Source organism: Branchiostoma lanceolatum, chromosome 3, assembly GCF_035083965.1.
Source record: "Branchiostoma lanceolatum isolate klBraLanc5 chromosome 3, klBraLanc5.hap2, whole genome shotgun sequence".
NCBI classification, from domain to species: domain Eukaryota; kingdom Metazoa; phylum Chordata; class Leptocardii; order Amphioxiformes; family Branchiostomatidae; genus Branchiostoma; species Branchiostoma lanceolatum.
In genome coordinates, this window is record NC_089724.1 from 30,450,418 (window position 1) to 30,467,845 (window position 17,428).

At 39.6% G+C, this 17,428-nt stretch overlaps 2 protein-coding genes across 6 annotated transcripts; one reads left to right on the forward strand and one right to left on the reverse strand.

The window, feature by feature from the left end:
- Nucleotides 1-586: 586 nt before the first annotated feature.
- LOC136431376 (uncharacterized) lies at nt 587-8,631 on the reverse strand. 2 transcript variants are annotated; one of them, XM_066422724.1, is made up of 6 exons: nt 8,544-8,631; nt 6,488-7,302; nt 5,858-5,942; nt 5,037-5,171; nt 4,513-4,669; nt 587-3,985 (listed from the first exon to the last, which is right to left on the reverse strand). In XM_066422724.1, exons 2-6 carry the CDS (start codon nt 7,220-7,222, stop codon nt 3,919-3,921), a joined length of 1,179 nt encoding a protein of 392 aa, XP_066278821.1. In that variant the 5' UTR covers nt 7,223-7,302; nt 8,544-8,631; the 3' UTR covers nt 587-3,918. The 2 variants fall into 2 exon arrangements, with proteins under 2 accessions (XP_066278821.1, XP_066278820.1); XM_066422723.1 differs by having other exon boundaries at nt 8,426-8,613.
- A 188-nt stretch (nt 8,632-8,819) lies between these two features.
- On the forward strand, nt 8,820-16,842 carry LOC136431377 (4-hydroxy-2-oxoglutarate aldolase, mitochondrial-like). Of its 4 annotated transcripts, none has more exons than XM_066422727.1 (9): nt 8,820-8,981; nt 9,781-9,849; nt 10,046-10,182; nt 10,937-11,065; nt 11,932-12,059; nt 12,717-12,851; nt 13,537-13,633; nt 15,016-15,149; nt 15,575-16,842. In XM_066422727.1, exons 3-9 carry the CDS (start codon nt 10,050-10,052, stop codon nt 15,722-15,724), a joined length of 906 nt encoding a protein of 301 aa, XP_066278824.1. In that variant the 5' UTR covers nt 8,820-8,981; nt 9,781-9,849; nt 10,046-10,049; the 3' UTR covers nt 15,725-16,842. The 4 variants fall into 4 exon arrangements, with proteins under 4 accessions (XP_066278824.1, XP_066278825.1, XP_066278822.1 ...); XM_066422728.1 differs by having other exon boundaries at nt 8,820-8,934; XM_066422725.1 differs by having other exon boundaries at nt 9,781-10,182.
- The last annotated feature ends 586 nt before the right edge of the window (nt 16,843-17,428 follow it).

The following is a 17,428-nucleotide window of genomic DNA, read 5'->3' on the forward strand; positions in this document are numbered from 1 at the left end:
CACACACACAAAATATAGATACAGTTAGAAAGAACACAAAATGTTCCTTACCGGACAGTGGTAGAGAAGAGACGACAATGAAAATGGCAAACGCAACGGCAACAGCCAAGCCTAGGCCCAGCTTGTCCATTTTTTGTGTGTGTCCGACCGACTCAAACGTCGCGGCCGAAAATGTTGAAAACAGAAAAGCATTGAGACCCCCGTGGGAAATTACACTGACGTACACTCGTTAGTAACGCGCTTCTGAGTCCTTACAAGTCTATGAAACATAATTAGTTATTTGGATCTTAATGGCCATATTGAGTAATGACATTTGAAAGATTGATGATGCCCACGATGGCAAGCCACAAGCCAATGCCAGAACCATTGTTGGCAAGGACGCAAAATATAAATGGCCAATTATATTTTGCGTCCTTGTGAGATGGTAACAATCATTCGCTTTGACATACACGTGTTGCTCGTTTGTCCTTTTGAGAAGATACATATACAAATCTAGTACATGTATAAAGTAAAAAAAAATGAAGGGGAAGGCAATATACTTCTGATAATCTTTTATACTAAAATATAACGTACTATAGACGTCAAATACCTGCATTTATATGTTTTTATTTTGCATTTCAAAGTTTTGACGGAGGAGGGCGGGACCATGGAATCGGTCAATGTGGCTCTAAATATACATTGATTATTCCTTTCTGTGATTTACACTAGTTATAAAGTTGAAAGTTGGATATCACATTTCAAAACTTGTGTATTTACCATCAGTTAGGAGGAAAACTAAATCTGTAAATGACTTTTGTTTGTTTGCCTCGTTTTCATTCTATCATGTCCAACACGTGAGAAATGTGTAAGAGTAGTTTTAGAACCATTGTTTTGTGATTAGTATTCGAAGTCCTGTCAGTGTCATTATATGTACTTTACCACAAACTTTGTATCTGTATGCCTGTACTTAGCCTGATAGGGCATGAATGTACAATATAGGTTATTGTCTTCGCCAAGAAGATTATGTATTGGGTAGCGTTTGTACGTATGTATGTGTTTATGTACAATGTATGTAGAAAAGCAGAATAACTGGAGAATGCCTGGATGGATTGTCTTGATATTTGGTATATGGTAGGTCTTGATGAGACCTCCAAATGATTAGGAGACCCCCTAGTGACTTCTTACGGTACTGCAGAGGAACTTCCGGATTCGATATCTCGTGTTCTGGGCATGCTATGGCCACGATGCTTTAGTGGTAGATAGCTTTTAGGGAAGAGAGTAAGTGGTATAGGTTTGGGCACCCTAGCAGCTTTTTGGCACTGCAGGAGCAGGTTTTGCTTCAGACTTTGATAGGGAATAACTCAAGAAGGGCTTGATGTGGCCTCCGATGCAGACTCCTCCCGGCTGTTTTCTTTTTCAAGTTATTGTTTTTGCACTTTTACATTTTTTTTCTGATTGCTGGCCAACAACAAGAAAAAAATGTAATAGTAAAACTGGAACTTAGAAAATGACAGCCAAAAGGAGTATCGGAGGCTAGGCTTGATGGATGATCATGATTTTTGGTATGTAGATAGCTTGAGTGATGATTTACATAAGTAGATACTTACTATGCGAATCTGTATCTAATTTGCATAATCAATGAGGAAAGTTATACATTCGCCGCATTTCACAAGACTCAAACATATGACTGTCACTGGGGAAGGGAGAAATATCAATAGACATCAACTATGCAAAATGAAGACTGCATTTGCATAATTGATGAGAAAATACTATAATTCAATATGGAGTTGACGAATCATCATGATGTTTGGTATGAAGATAGCTTAAGTGATACTTTGTATGATTAAGCAATAATTATGCAAATCAGATTCTGATTTGCATAATTAATGAGGCAATTTCAAAACCCTGCTGCGTTCCATGATCTGACTATTCAAATATGAAATTTGTAACTGAAGAGAGGAATGTTGATAGATAGAAAATATGCAAATGAAAACATAATTTGCATAATTAATGTACAATATATGGTCAAAATCATTTGGCGAAGATATGAGGTCGTGGAACTCTATAGTTATCATTATTATTCTTAATTCGTAGCTTATAAAAATAGGTTGACCGTTCAGTCTCTTGACACAGTATTTGAAGTATCCCGAAATGATAAGAACATGCTGCACATTTCAAGTCTGTTATACAAAGTAAACTAAAACAAACTACTTGGTTCAACCGATTTTGGCACAACCAATTTTGGTACAACCAATTTTGGTACAATCAATTTTGGAACAACCAATTTTGGTACAAACAATCATTAGACAACCCAAACTACACCTCTTAGAAACATTGTAAATCACTACATGGTAATCCTCAATGTTTCAAGATTTCTTGATCACATTTTTTTGTCAATGTAGCTATGAAATGTAATCAGCAGCAAACTTGGCACAATGATAGAACTACAGAAATCATATCATTCTGTACATCACATGACTTGTACAGTACCCCTAGCACCAAGTTAGAACACCGCAACAAAAATTTTACATGACCTTCCCTGCATCAACAGCGGGTAACTCACTGGACTGCCCCAAATTGCACCAGGCATAATGGCAAAGTGGTGCCAATGGGTGCAATTTGTGGCGTGAAATTGCAATTTCGTTGAAATTTAAAAAATGATTCACAACTGACAAAATGGGACCAATGGAGTGCAGCCATTCTGCTTGGTTCATCTGGGCTTCATATGCAAGTACACACGTGATTGTGACCCCAAGGGAAAACTGGCACAAATATGCAAAGTTGGTGCAATTTCTTTAACCGCAATATTAATGTGGTGCAGTCCAGTGACATACCCGCTAACAAAGGTCCACAGCAAAGAATAGCTATATACATTATACACTTAAGGTACTAATCACCCAACACAAATTCCAACCATTCATGTCCAAAATTTACTGCTCAAATTGTAACACCACACATTTTCACAAGTTGAAATCACCCTTCTCTTAAATTTTGGAAAGTCTTAAAATAGTATAATCATGATACTATCAAAAGCAGTACAGAATGCATTTAAGTAAAACAATTATGCATTCTTAATCATTGATAGCAGCAAGCTCTGGAAGAAAGATCGGTTATCAAGTGGTCCCTAAACCATGACACTATTTGCAGCACTGTTGTAGGAATGTCAGATTTTTGCACAAAATGACAAAATAGTATCTTCAAAGGCCTTGGAAAATTGAATTTGTGTTTTCAATAACCGTCCTGAAAAAATGGAAGGTAGGTATGATTTTAAAACACATTTTTTAGATTTGTGATCCAACAAGTATAGTTTAACAATGTAAAACTGAAATACATCAGGACATTTGGTATTCATATTATCCAGATATACATTGTGCAAGCAGTTCTGCACAGTTTTCCATTGCAACAACATGAGGAGAACATGTTTTCAGCGGTCGACCCCCAAAAAAGGCTAGGATTGGAAGGTTCTACTAGGGTTAACCGGGTAATTGGAAACACAAACATTTTTCCGAGGCCTAACTGCGGCTATATCTGATACATCTGTCATGGCATGATAATAATTTGCAATTAACTACAACAAGGATGTCCCTATAGCTCAACTAGTAGAAGCCTCAGTTGAGCTCCTGGTTCCAATTAGTTGCTAACTGGGAGACCCCTGTCAATCCTGGGCAGGACATCTTGGTTGGGGCTGCACCCATTTTTTGGAAGGGATGCTAGCTAAATTGGGGTCCCGCGTTTTAGGAGGTGCCTCGAGCATATTAAAGGGGAAGTGTTAGCAACCCCTCTCTGTAAAAATATACCCTGCTTCTAAAACAGCAAGAAAACTCCCTGCCCAGCAATGTGCCACTAGGGGCTACAACGGTCTTATCGAACAAATTATCAATTACAGCATTTCTCAATAATCTGAAAATCTGCTCCAGTTGGTCTTGTCTGGATGACTGGCTACACACATTCTCCAGCCTGTTGTTTCACACTAGTCACAGAACTCTGTCCTCTCCCCTCGGCTGCCCTGTAGTAATATCATACACGTTAGCTTTCACTGGAGAATACAGCAGCATGGGGTTTGTAAATGTGTAATGTAAGCTGTGATGATGACAGTATAACAAGTTTGTTAGTATGTCAACTGAAAAAACAATGATTGATCAAACTGCTGTTGAAGCACTTTAAATTATGTGTCATAGTGACAGTTGAAATCAAAAGTTGAAGTGATGTGACAAGAAAGTTTCAAGAAGCATTTACAGTGAGAGACACACTAACAAGTAACAGTCATGTACACACATTTGTCAAACATTCACACACACTCACATACAATAACTACACACACTTACACACTCCCTCACACACACACACACACTCCCTCACACACACATACACACACACACACAAAAAAAAAACACACACAAACACACTTTGTCACAAACACACACACACATACTCACACATAGATATCACACACAGACTCATGCATACATATTACACACAGACACATACACTCACAAACACATACACACATGTAAAACACACATAAAACACTACCTGAGTTGTCCTGTGTGTTGTGGCATGAGAACACTGTTGTGTTGTGCCCTGAGGTGTGTTCTGAGGGATCTCTCTGTAGCACACATCTTCTCACACAGGGGGCAGGCCAGGTCCTTGGTCTGCTCGTGAGATCTGCGAATGTGCCTCTTCAAGTCACCTTAAAGCAACAATAAAACAACAGTTTGAAGATATCATACCCCATAAAGTATTCAAACTGCGAAAGTTGTAGTTCATTAATCATACAAAAAAGGTTTAGATTTACATTACATGTGTCCATTGATCACTTCTTGTCACTCTATGGAAAATACTGTGAAAACAAAGACAGATTAAAGACAATAACTCCCTGTGAATTTAGTAGCCTCTTCCATTGACGCCATGACCTGGAATGTCTGTCAGCTTTCAGACAAGATTGAACCACCAACACTGAACTTTCTTTAAAAAAACAGTGTCCTTGTCAGTCTAAGGAGGACATGTTACAGTTGTAAAATGCAGCACTACCACATTAATGTAAGACTGTATGTTACCTGACTGGTAGTATGTCTTGTCACACAAGGCACACTGGAATGGCTTCACCTTGTTGTGGAACCTGAGATGGGTGCTGAGATCACTGCGTCTCAGGAAACCCCTCCCACACAGCTGACAACGATACGGCTCTGTGCCTGTGCAATGTCAAGTACATCAGTGGGTAAGTTTTTACATTGTGAAATCAGTCAAGCAATTCGAACATACAAAAAATCCTACAACATAAATCTGAAACATGTTGTGCCCTTGGGAAAGGCACTTTGCACCTGTTTCCTTACTTAACTCAGGTGACAGTGAGTATGTACATGTGTATCTAGCTTCGGCTCTGGATGCTTTTAGATGGGATGTAAAGCTGGGGACCCGTGTTTGAGGATTGTGTCAAGCACGTTAAAAACCAACCACACTTATTGAAAAGAGTGTCCTTCCATCCCAGTGAGAGTGGATCAAACAGTCTGGTCTTGTACAGAACTGTGTGTAACACCTAAAGTAGTCTGTATAACGCAAACTCCCACTGTCCGGAGCTTTATGGCCTCTACTAAGGGCTGACTGGTAACGAGCGGCTGCTGTAAGTGCGATTCAATCAGGCTACACCTAAAGGGCTAAAAGGCGGTTTACCAGTTATCCAAAACAAACAAAAAATTCTGACCAAATTTCATGAAAAGAGTTAAGGACTCGGTGTCAATAATGAAAGCACAAGAAAGGAATATACAATGTCATGATATCTTGTCTTCACATCCTGCACGGATTTTTGTCCTCCACTTTATGTTTGACATGTGATGATATAAGACTTATATAATACTACACTTAAGGAGAAGATGATCACCTGTATGTGTATGTAAGTGTCTCTTCAGATCTGAGATCTGGTTAAATCTCCTGCCACACAGTTCACAAGCAGGCCTGCTATCCTCCTGTGGGAAAAGACAATATTATGATACACTTTCAGTTTAGTCGTTCTCCAGCTAAATACAGTTTACAAATTAAAGCCTAGGAAAATTAGTGTTGTGTTTTCGATATACCAGTCCTGAAAAAACTAGGGTCACTAGGTAGGTCCAACAAACAGTTCAACAATGTAAAAATGCATCATCAGGACCCTGGTATTTTCAACATCATATTCTATGTATATTGATAAAGTGAACAAAGAAGAGTACTACATCCTCCTTACATCAACTGTTATGCCTTAGTAGCTGTGAGTAACAAGTCAGTAACAAAAATTTGCAAGACTACTGGGAAGTTATCATTAGTCAGACAGTGTTTTGATTTCCTTCCTCAGATGTCAGATCAAAAATTCTATGTCCCTTGCCAGCAGTCAACTCCACAAAAAGAGCTAGGGTCAGTAGGTTTTTGCTAGGGTCAGTTAGGTAACTGGAGACACAACTATTTTTTCCTAGACCTAACCCAACTTTCTGTGTGCTGGACTGTCACAGTAGTGTGATACAAGGAAAGACAAACTAACCTCCGTGTCAGCCTTGTGAAGTTGCTGGTGACGTAGCAGGTTGTTTTTCGTAGTGAACCCAGCGCTGCAAACATCGCACACAACCCCATCATTCCTCTTGTGCTTTTCCTTTCCCAGGATGGACTTCTCTCCTGCTACAGGCACCTTCACATTACAGATACCGTTTTGGTTCCCCATTTCGTGTGGCAGTGTGACGATGATAGACCCGGGTGGCAGGGTGGCCATGGTGGTGCAGGGGACGGAGGTGGCTGCTATGGGCTGCATGTTCAGCGGCACTCCTTGCACCATCAGTTCCTTCGCTGGTTGGGAATGTGCCAAACGCGAGTCACTGAAACTAATCTGACCCTGGCCCTTTGGCGTGAGGATGACAATAGACTTGGCAGTGATCTCTACAGTGTCTTGTTCACCATGGGGGTTTGACGCATCAGTGTTAGTCTCACCACTAGTGATAGACAAGTCTTTCTCGCCCTGGGACTCTCTTTGGGCATCAGGAACAAAGGAAAGCGACTGGAGGATATCAGAAGCAGTCAAGAGGACAGAATTTCCCCCTCCCGAGCTTTCTGAAGCAAGAGTGTCTTCTTGTTGGCCAAGCATTCTTGCTGCCCTCTCCTGAGGACCCTGACTAGCAGAGTTGTCAATTCCTGATAGTCCATTGCTGGTAGATGGAACAAAAAAGACTTGTGCCAATTGGTCAGTGGTAGATGGTGATGTATCCAATGGCATAGCCCCACTCATTTCCTTTTCTTCTGTTTGTTAACTTGTTGTGTGTTAAATCTCAATGCTGTGCAAATGAAGACGGGGGGATCGTTCATGACCTGTGGAGAATTTAGAAAAATTCTTTATGGTTAGTAAAGCTTTTAATGAGTTGTAATATTACTAACTAGTACACTACTTTTATAAATGTTTGGATGTAATTTGCATCTGCATGTAATTAGCACCCTTTTATTAGCTTGCTACCCAGCACTGTCTGTAAATATAGCCCTAGGCCTTCTTCCATATGGAAATGTAATTTGGCAATGTAGTATATCATTCACCAAGTATTTCTAGCATGTGAGTTGTCTTGACCTGAACCTAAATTATCACCTTCGCCGGGAAGGTTATCTTTTCGTCATCTTTCGTGGGTCTGTGTGTGTCTGTGTCTGCATGTAAACACGATAACTTGAGAATACCTGGATGGGTTGTCTTGATACTTGGTATGTGGCCATGGGTTAAGGTCTTTAAATTATTGAGACCTAGACATGATTAGATTTTGGGCCCCCTAGCGACTTGGTATGGCACTGCAGTGAAACTTCTGGTTTTGATATCTTGTGTTCTAGAGATGCTATGGTCATGATTTTTGAGTGGTAGATAGCTCTTGGAAGGAAGAGTAAGTCGTATAGTTTTGGGCCCCCTAGTTACCAGGCTTTTGGAATTACAGGTTGGCATCAGTACCGGCAATCTGAAGACCTGTGCTCATCCAGGGTTAGCCCTAAACATTAGCCATTTGCTAGTTGTGCAACCCTAGCTGTTCATGTAACAACGTGTGCATGGTGAACAATTAGATAAATAAATGAATAAACATCCAGTCAATAGTTTATTACTTTCAAGAGTTCATTATCATTTCAATAGTTAATCACAATCTCGCTCAGGAATGTCAATTAGCCTTTTTTTGCAGAGTTAGGGTTAGGGCTGGCAGGATCATGGACATCCTGTCAATAGTGCCATTCTTATTGACAGGACCATTCCATCAATAGCCTTCTTGGATACATTTAATTCTTTGCAACTCCTTTCAAATTCAACTACCTGAAACAGCTCCCCTCTAAAATATCTATTAATTAACGATTCTTTCCGCTTACCCAATCAAAATGTGACCCTTATTCATTATCTAAGACCTTGACATGTTACGGGCCCGTTACATATGAGTGTTGGAATCTGAACACCTTCCCCTCGCACAGTTACCTTCAAAACTCCACAGGAAGACACTTAAGACATCTTAAGACCTTCTTCACAGCCTGAACTTCCGTACAGGGGTTGTCAATCCTCAAACGGTACAAGGAAGTATGTTTAAATTTCCCACCTTGTCTTTTTTCTTCGCTCCTCTACTTTATAAGTATACATGGCATGTGGGCCAGGCATCCGAACTTTGACCTCAACTGTTCTATTATAGAAAAGGGGGTTCATGTCATCTAAAATAACACACAGTTCATACTATATGGTACAAATATTTCGGGTTTAAACATTCTATATATGACAAATACTCAGTTCTATCCTAATGATAGAATTTATGATTAACCAAGAAATATTAAAATGTTGCTATCTTCTTTACACCCCCTAGTTTGTAAAGTAGATTGCTCGAAATGCAGTATGGCGGACGGAATGAACTGTTGAACTTTGTGCAGAACTTTGTAACGTTTATTACCGCCGAAAAATATTGGCCAGGAGCTGCTTTTACGCTAACACCAGACAGGGTACTGTTTTACCTGAAGCCTGCAGCCCGCAACAGATACGACAAAAGGTACGTGAAGCTTGCTACCGCCTGCTCTTGGCCGTAGACACTGTTGACGTTGCAAACAGGGCTTTAGGTAAAACTTTCTAAAGTAAAAGTAACTTTTACTTGCTGTCTTTTGTAAATATTAGCCTGGATGCCAGACCTGCAATCTCTAAAATATCTATCCCCCATACGATAGATATTTTAGAGATTGGGGGTCTGGCATCCAGACTATCTTGTAATGAGCTATAGTGCTATACAAAAGACAAAGTAGCCCTACAACAGTCATCAAGAGTAGAGTAGAGTAGAGTAGAGTAGAATTTTCGGTCAGGTAGGACTGTTCCAGTTTAGACCGCTCTCCATTGTTCAATCAACATTCCAAAACTCAATCTTTACCAAAAACACACCAATTTATATTGAACATTGAACTCAAGGGTCCTCCGGGGAATTAGAGAATTAGATCACTGTAATGTTTGCCCTGCATTCATGCTTCAACTTTTGGTGAATTTTACAAAACAAAAGTTGGATTCAACCAAGGAGGTAATTAAATACTGTATTAATTTAGCCTCTTTGATTCAACCATAACAATTTAATCTCTGATGAATTATAATACCCGCTTCTGAAGTGGAATGCTCCTATAATTATAAGCGATGCTGGCCCTCCAACATTGCATTGCTAGGATCCCCCTTTACAGTTCCTACCTTCCATAGAAGTTGAAAGAAAGTTTGTTGTTACAAATATTTAGCTTTCCTGATTAAGTCAGATATTTTCTGGGTCAGCCACATGTATGGTTTATTTATTTTTACCTGTGCTATGTGTTTTACAGTCGCAGCTGATCTGATAGGGCCAAACAACCAACTTTGATCTGGTTAAGCCGTGGACCAATCATCAGAGGGTAACTGTGTGACCAACATCCAATCACCTCTCTGATTTCATCTTCTCCCTGTGTGTGCTGTCTACCTGCTTCAATTCACTTCCACCATGGCCTTTGTTTTGAATAACCTCCGAACTCTGTCTAAGCTTGGCACCTTGACTGCCCACCAGCCGACTTTCCGTAAGGGTGGTGTGAGGGTGTTGGCCTGTGTTCACAGAGGAATGACCAGCTTTAAGCAGATTGACCTATCCGGAGTGTTCCCGCCTCTGCCCACGCCATTCAATCAGGATGAGACGGTCAACCATGAACACCTCAGAAACAATGTCGCAAAGTGGAATGAGATTGGCTTCAAAGGTGGAATGTTTGTTTTGTTCTGTAGAGTTCAGTATAGTAATGGTATGTACACTAATAAAGTATTACTAATAAAGTATGTACATGTCACACATAGTTTTGATATCTTGAACACTACATTGCCGACTGCATCCAAGTGAGGTATCAAAGCTACTTCTAACAGCAAGTTACATCGTACAGGGAGGCCGGGTGGGTATACGTTTAACTCAGTTAAGTCAGATAATTCACAATCACATGAGATAAGTTAACTTAGTACATAGAGGCCTGGGCTGGTGTACAAGGTACGAGGTACAAAGTTAGCCGTCATGTAAGTTGCATGTGACATGTACGAGTTTAGCTTTCAACTTTCCACATCTTACACAGCTGCGTATATGTTGTTGTATATCTGACTCCTTTCCAATCAACATGTAACAACTGTTACATTTGTTACATGTTGATTGGAAAGGAGTCGGATATACAACAACAGATATGCAGCTGTGTGATTTACCTTTGTCGTACATTTAAGTTCATACCATTCACCCCAGTACTGGACACTATACAGTGTACCACTCTGACTTTATGATAGCAGTGTCGCGTGTTAGGATGCATACATGTTTTGTAATGTACTAGTAATGGCTCCACTGTTAGTATATATCAGTGAGTACTGGGCTTTGAGCCTGATTTTCAGGGCACTAACTACATGTACCCTCTTCATCTTCTGATCCACATATTCAATTAAACATACAGCCTCCCTGTTTTTTACATGTTATCTCTCCAGGCTATGTTGTACAAGGATCAAACGGAGAGTACACGTACCTGAGCGATGAGGAGCGTGTTGAGCTGGTCCGAACAGTCAAGCAAGCCGCTGCCCCAGGCAAACTCATTATTGCTGGATCTGGCTGTGAATGTGGGTATCCACACACACTTTCCCTTATTTTTCTAAATGTTTTGTAAATCTACTTCCCTATAAGTATAACCTGCACCAGTTCATGTACTGTATATAGTTAGGAAGACAAGGTTGAAATTATGAACAAACTTTACAAAAATATCACTGGAATGAATGGAGACTTACTCTATATCAACCTTGTTCACTGAATGGACCCTTTCCCCAGCTTCTACTGCTACTTTTGACACATGTACATCAGAGACCAGGGCTCGGCATTCTTTTTTGGAAATACAAAAAAAAATAGGTGCACAGAAAAAATTTGGGTGCACCACATAAAATAAAGTTGAATGTCAAAAAAACATAAGTTTGGTGCTATTGCCTCTCTTAAGAACTTTAATCTGTAATGCTATCCAGATTTCAAACTTCAACCATGCAATACATGAAATAAAGTACAAAAAATGACTTATATTGCTTTTTCTGATACTTACATTTCAAGAATATTCTGTATGGTAGTGTACAAGAGAACCGTTACCCTATAGAGTACAAAATATATCACAGTCAAAAATTAGGTGCACAGCTCCAATTTTGGGTGCACACAGATGCACATGCACCCACTATTTTGAGCCCTGGAGTTCGAGACACCTGCCAGATAACCCAAGTCGCCCCCCCCCCTTCTCTGTTCACATGCTGGAAGTAGCAGTACATGTAGACAGGGCGATTCCATGAGCAAAGTTGATCGAGTTAAGCTGAAAATTTAGTGTGAGTCAGATAATTTACACTGGTTTAGGATTAATTTGCATAATTAAGTTTAGTCCTTTGTTCATATAATCGTATAACTTCACCAACACGGATGTCTTAAGGTTGAAGATGCTGTACTTTCTGTTCAGCTACCCAGGCCACCATCAACATGACTCAGAAGATGGCGGAGGCAGGGGCGGATGTTGCCATGGTGATAACACCTTATTACTTCAAGGGAAGGATGACAAACCAGGCCTTTAGGCACCACTATGAGAAGGTACTTTGAACTTCATGTCTTCAACCTGTTGCTAATGGCTTTGTCAATGTGTAGAGTGTATTCTGATTCAGCACAGTGTATCCCCTACCACCTGAGGTACCAGTCTCCGACCACAGGATAGGGTGTCCGAGGCTAGAGGGCAATCTGACCCACGGGAGCGTTGGAACCGAGAGTATGTGGAATACACAGTATTTTTTTAATGTAATACCCATCGAGAATAAAAACATCTTTCAATGCGAAATGCACCAGAAGTTTAGAAAATTTTTGTCCTCAAATTAAAAATTGCAAGAACATCAATTCCAATGTCAGAATCCTGTATTCAACTTTTTGACAGCGGTGCATGCAAAGCACATTCAAATTATTTTACGGAAGCCCATGTGATTCAAGTAGAAGCTCAATCGACATGTGATACTGTAAAATACAGACTGGTCTGGAACACCCATAAGGAATGTTATTACGGTTCAAGTATGACATAAAAAGATATTATAAATGTTGTATACATATATCCATGACTGTACTGATCTGTATTATGAGATGGAATGTAGTGCTTCCTTAGATTTGCTCGCAAACAAAATGGATATGCCTGCATTTTCAGATGTTTGTCTCCAATATGTACTGTAGTTGTTGTAAGTCACCATATGCTGTGTTGTTGTTCAGGTGGCCTCAGCCAGCCCTATCCCAGTGATCCTGTACAGTGTACCGGCCAACACTGGAGTGGATCTGTCTGTAGACGTGGTGGCGGCACTGTCACAACATCCCAACATCATCGGCATTAAGGACAGTGCAGGAGATGTGAGAACGTTAGAATACCTAGTGCACCAACTTTGTGGATTTTTACCAATTTTCCCTTGTGTTCACACTGACGTGTAAAATATGTGACCTCTGCAAGTAAAATGGTTGCACTGTCTTACAATGTCACATTCTCACTTTCAGCTCCAAATCAGATACAAATAACTTCATATTGCAGTGTTACTTCTGAATTAGAAAGCAATATACTATCGTTGAAATTCATCAAAAAGAGATTTGCAGTGATTGCACCATTTTGTTCCCATGCTTGCCATTTTGCTGTTTGAAATTGGCACCAGTTTGCACCAGTTTGCACACCTACAGTTTGAGAACTTTATTGTGCGACAATTGTGTTTGGTACAATGTAAGGCAACGTAAGCACATAGAAGTTGAACTATTGCTAATAGTTAACAAATACAAAGAACTAGTCTAAGCTATGACCTACAGTAGAAATAATCTATAGAATGATGTACATGCTAATGCTCTAAAACAGCACATGCCTTTTGTAATTTGGCACAGTCCAGTGAGATACACGTGTTAATGTAACATCAGGTATTAGGTGTAGGTACAAGTCTGGACCAATATGAAGAATATGACAAAGTTACCTGTGTTCTGGTACCTTTTATGATGAAATGTCAACTATCCATACTGTACATTGTTGTTGTTAATGGTTAGATTTGTGTGACTCCAGGTGACCAAGTTTGGATCCATGGTGCAGCGAACTGAAGCCTCTGGTTTCCAGGTCCTTGCTGGGTCTGCCAGCTTTATGCTAGGCACTTACACCGTTGGTAGGTCGACTTTATCCATTCTTTATTGTATACCCCTCTCAATAATGACCTCACTAGAGATGATGACAAGTTCACCTCTTCTCATTCTCCTATGCAGAGCCTGACCTACAGTCTATACAATATACTCTGCTCTGCTAAACCGGGCTGAGGTTTCTACTTTTGTGTACATGTCCTCTAACCAGCTGTCAGCCAATCAGAGAATCGCCTAAATGTTTTCTTTAGGTAAAGCCCATTGGCTGACAGCTGGTAAGAGGCAACGCCCCAAAAAGTGGAAACTTCAGCCCGGTGTAGCGGAACCCCCCTAAGATACAAAAATGTGTATTGTATAGGCTGGGGGCCAGGCTCTGTGTAGGAGAATAGGGGATACAGGAAATGATGATGATGCAGGACTTTATATGAACCTGTCCTTTTACACCCTGACCAATCAAATCACGTGAATCTCATTGAAACTCAGATTCGTATCACCCATTTCCCGACAAATCGCTTTCTAACTTGGCTTACTTGCGTTTACGACTACATCTGACCAAACAAACTTACCAGTGAGATGGTGGAAGGTGTCAGCTTTTAAAAGACGTTTTCAGATTGACAATTTTAGCACTTTGGAAGTAAATGAATCCGCCCGCGATTTAACATTTAGAGAAAAGTAATAGAAACACGCGGGTGGATTCAATCACTTCCAAAGTGCCAAAATTGTCAATCTGAAAACGTCTTTTGAAAGCTGACACCTTCCACCATCTCACTGGTGAGTTTGTTTGGTCAGATGTAGTTGTTAATGCAAGTTAGAAAGCGATTTGTCGGGAAATGGTTGATACGAATCTGAGTTTCAATGTGATTCGATTGGTCGGGGTGATTTTTGATAACATGATTCTCTGACAAAATATTTAGGTCTTTCAATCATGGCAGAGACACTGCAAAGATAATTGACTTATTTATCATACAAAGTACATTTACAAGGTGGATAAAAATATTATGCACTTCTGAGTTCTGTGCATCTAAAATTGGAGTTGTGCACCTAATTTTTGACTGTGGTGCACCAGCGCTCCTAGATATTTGTGTTAGGGGTTGCCTACATTAAGGTACCATAATTGTACACTATTATACAGCTTATATTCGTGATATTTAAGTGTCAGAATAGATAATAAAACCTTTAAAATTTAGAGGGTAGATTCAAGCTATGAAGAAACTAGTAAAGTCTGATACATGTACTAGTATTAGGTTTGTTTGTTTATTTTCATTTCACCAGGGAGTCATGTCAATCGCCAGCTAGGTTTTGCTAACATTCTGTGAAGCTAAATTCTTACGTTAGGTGTGCCAGTGCATCTATTCCCAAAAATGAATTTGCGTCCCTGCGTGTACTTGACCTGCTGTTGTGTTTGCTCCAGGTGCTGTAGGCTGTGTTGCAGCTCTAGCGAACACGCTGGGTAAAGAGGTGTGTCAGCTGCACAGTCTCTGTAAGGAAGGGAAGATGGAGGAGGCCAAGAAGATTCAACACAGGCTGATAGCACCAAACTCTGCCGTAAGTATGAGTCTGACCATACTACAGTGTGAACTGTCATGTCACATATACAACTCTATATAAAATCGAGACATTGTTTACATTCCTGACACAGAATACTATCATCGTCATCATTACATTGTATACTGTTTTAGCCATTAGAATGCACATTATTAGATCGATTGTTATTCATGTTATAGATATTTAAGTTCTTCGTAATTGTTAAATATTAGAAATAGTCGATTGTTATGTATCTACAAATTGCCATACATCATACCCGTTACAATTGTTGCGCAGTAAAGTTCTCCTTCATATTGTCTTGACAACGCTGATGGGATACTCCAGAGTAAACCCACTTATTGGCCAATGACATGTATTGCTCTCTATGTGCAAACTTCCAATGTTTGTTTATGTGGTGTTTTTCAATGGTTATGTTTTTCTCCCAGGTGACTCGTAAGTTTGGGGTACCTGGACTGAAGGTTGCGATGAGCTGGTTCGGGTACTACGGCGGTCCGACCCGTTCACCCCTCCTTCCCCTCACACCAGAGGAAGTGGACAGCATGAGGGCTGACTTCCAGAACAACGGATTTCTCTAGCAAACAACAGTTTGGCCACACTGATTGGATTATATGGATGACATCCTCTTGGCACCTCAAAAGTGATGCAAAAGGAAAAAGTTGCCTTCATTATGAAATCTAACTTTCAAAGTAGGAAGGATTTTACAAATGACTGAACTTATTGAAAATGCTATATGAAACAATGAATTTCTTATTTTTGTTCATTCATTTTACAATAGTAAAAGAGGCATTGTTTGACATCAGTATCCTTTTTCTGACGTTTTGGGCAATGGCATACACATGAATATGACATAAATGATATTTTGTGACATTTTTTGATATTTGGATATTGACCTCTGAGGCATATAATGGATATCTTCTGTATTTCTAGGATCAATGCATTGTACCTTTGTGAAATTATTGGTATGATTTAATGTGATTATCAATACAGTTATACATGTATGTAAAATATTGGCAACTTTATTTGCAATAGGGAACTTGGCTTATCCAGTTTCTTGCATCATTTATAAATGCTTACCTGAATGTGGTAGCCACTGCTAATGGTGGAAAACTTTCATGTTATGTTTGTGTCAACAAGGCCTAGAGAAATTATTGTTGCATTTCCGATTACGGTCCTGAAGAATCAGGGGTAGTAGGTAGGGATTCTCATTTTTTCAACTGATCCAACAAAAATCTTTTAATAACAATAATAATTATTATAATGTTAAACTGAAATACATGTACATGTACCTGTACCTTTAGAACCAGAGTTACCCGACCACATGCATGTACCTTCGCCAAATGATTTTAACCTTTTTGACGGATGTATCATGAATGTGTCTCATTAATTATGCAAATAAGGTAATAATTTGCATAAACTTGATCAGTTGATCATCTTCTCCACCCAAATATCAGAAGTTGTCTTAAGTATGTCAGTTTTATCTCAACAAAGAAGCCTATTCCAGCATTTTCTGATCAATTATGCAAATTAGTCCCTCATTTCCATGTTCACCTTCACATGATTTCCAAATGCCAGAAATATGAAATTCCAGTTATTTACCAATATGAAATTACATTTTTTTCTCATTAATTATGCAAATTAGGTCTTCATTTACATATCTCGTATGAGTTGTATTTATCAATGTCCCTCTATGACTCAGTTACATGTTAATTCTTTTTATTATTAAGTCTTATCATTGAATGGATTGGTTTTATAAAATTTCAACATTGATTATGCAAATTACATTTTTATTTGCATGATAACCGTTTCTTTATATCAAGCATCACTTAAGCTACCCACATATCAAAAACAAGTTGTATACATGTTCCGAATCAGTACATGTAGCTTATCAATCCCTGTGTTTTGACCACTAGCTGTAGGGCCCCTGGGGACTGGCTTTCCAGCAGGTGAATATTTGCCCCAGTTTGGCAACTGACAACTGTTAGGTGTCACATGCATGAGAGTTTTAATCATACAATATAGCAGATTTTAAAACTTTCCTCATTAATTATGCAAATTAGCTGGCCCAAAATTTAATCATTTCGAGATACATATACCGACATACCAAATATGTTGTGCCCTTCGGAAAGGCACTTAACTTCCTCACTTCACTCAGGTGTAAATGAGTACCTAGCTTCGGTTAGGGACGTCCCTCGGATAGGACGTTAAATGGAAGTCCCGTGTTTGAAGAGAGCTACACCTCGAGCGTGTTAAAGAACCCACTGCACTTATCGAAAAGAGTA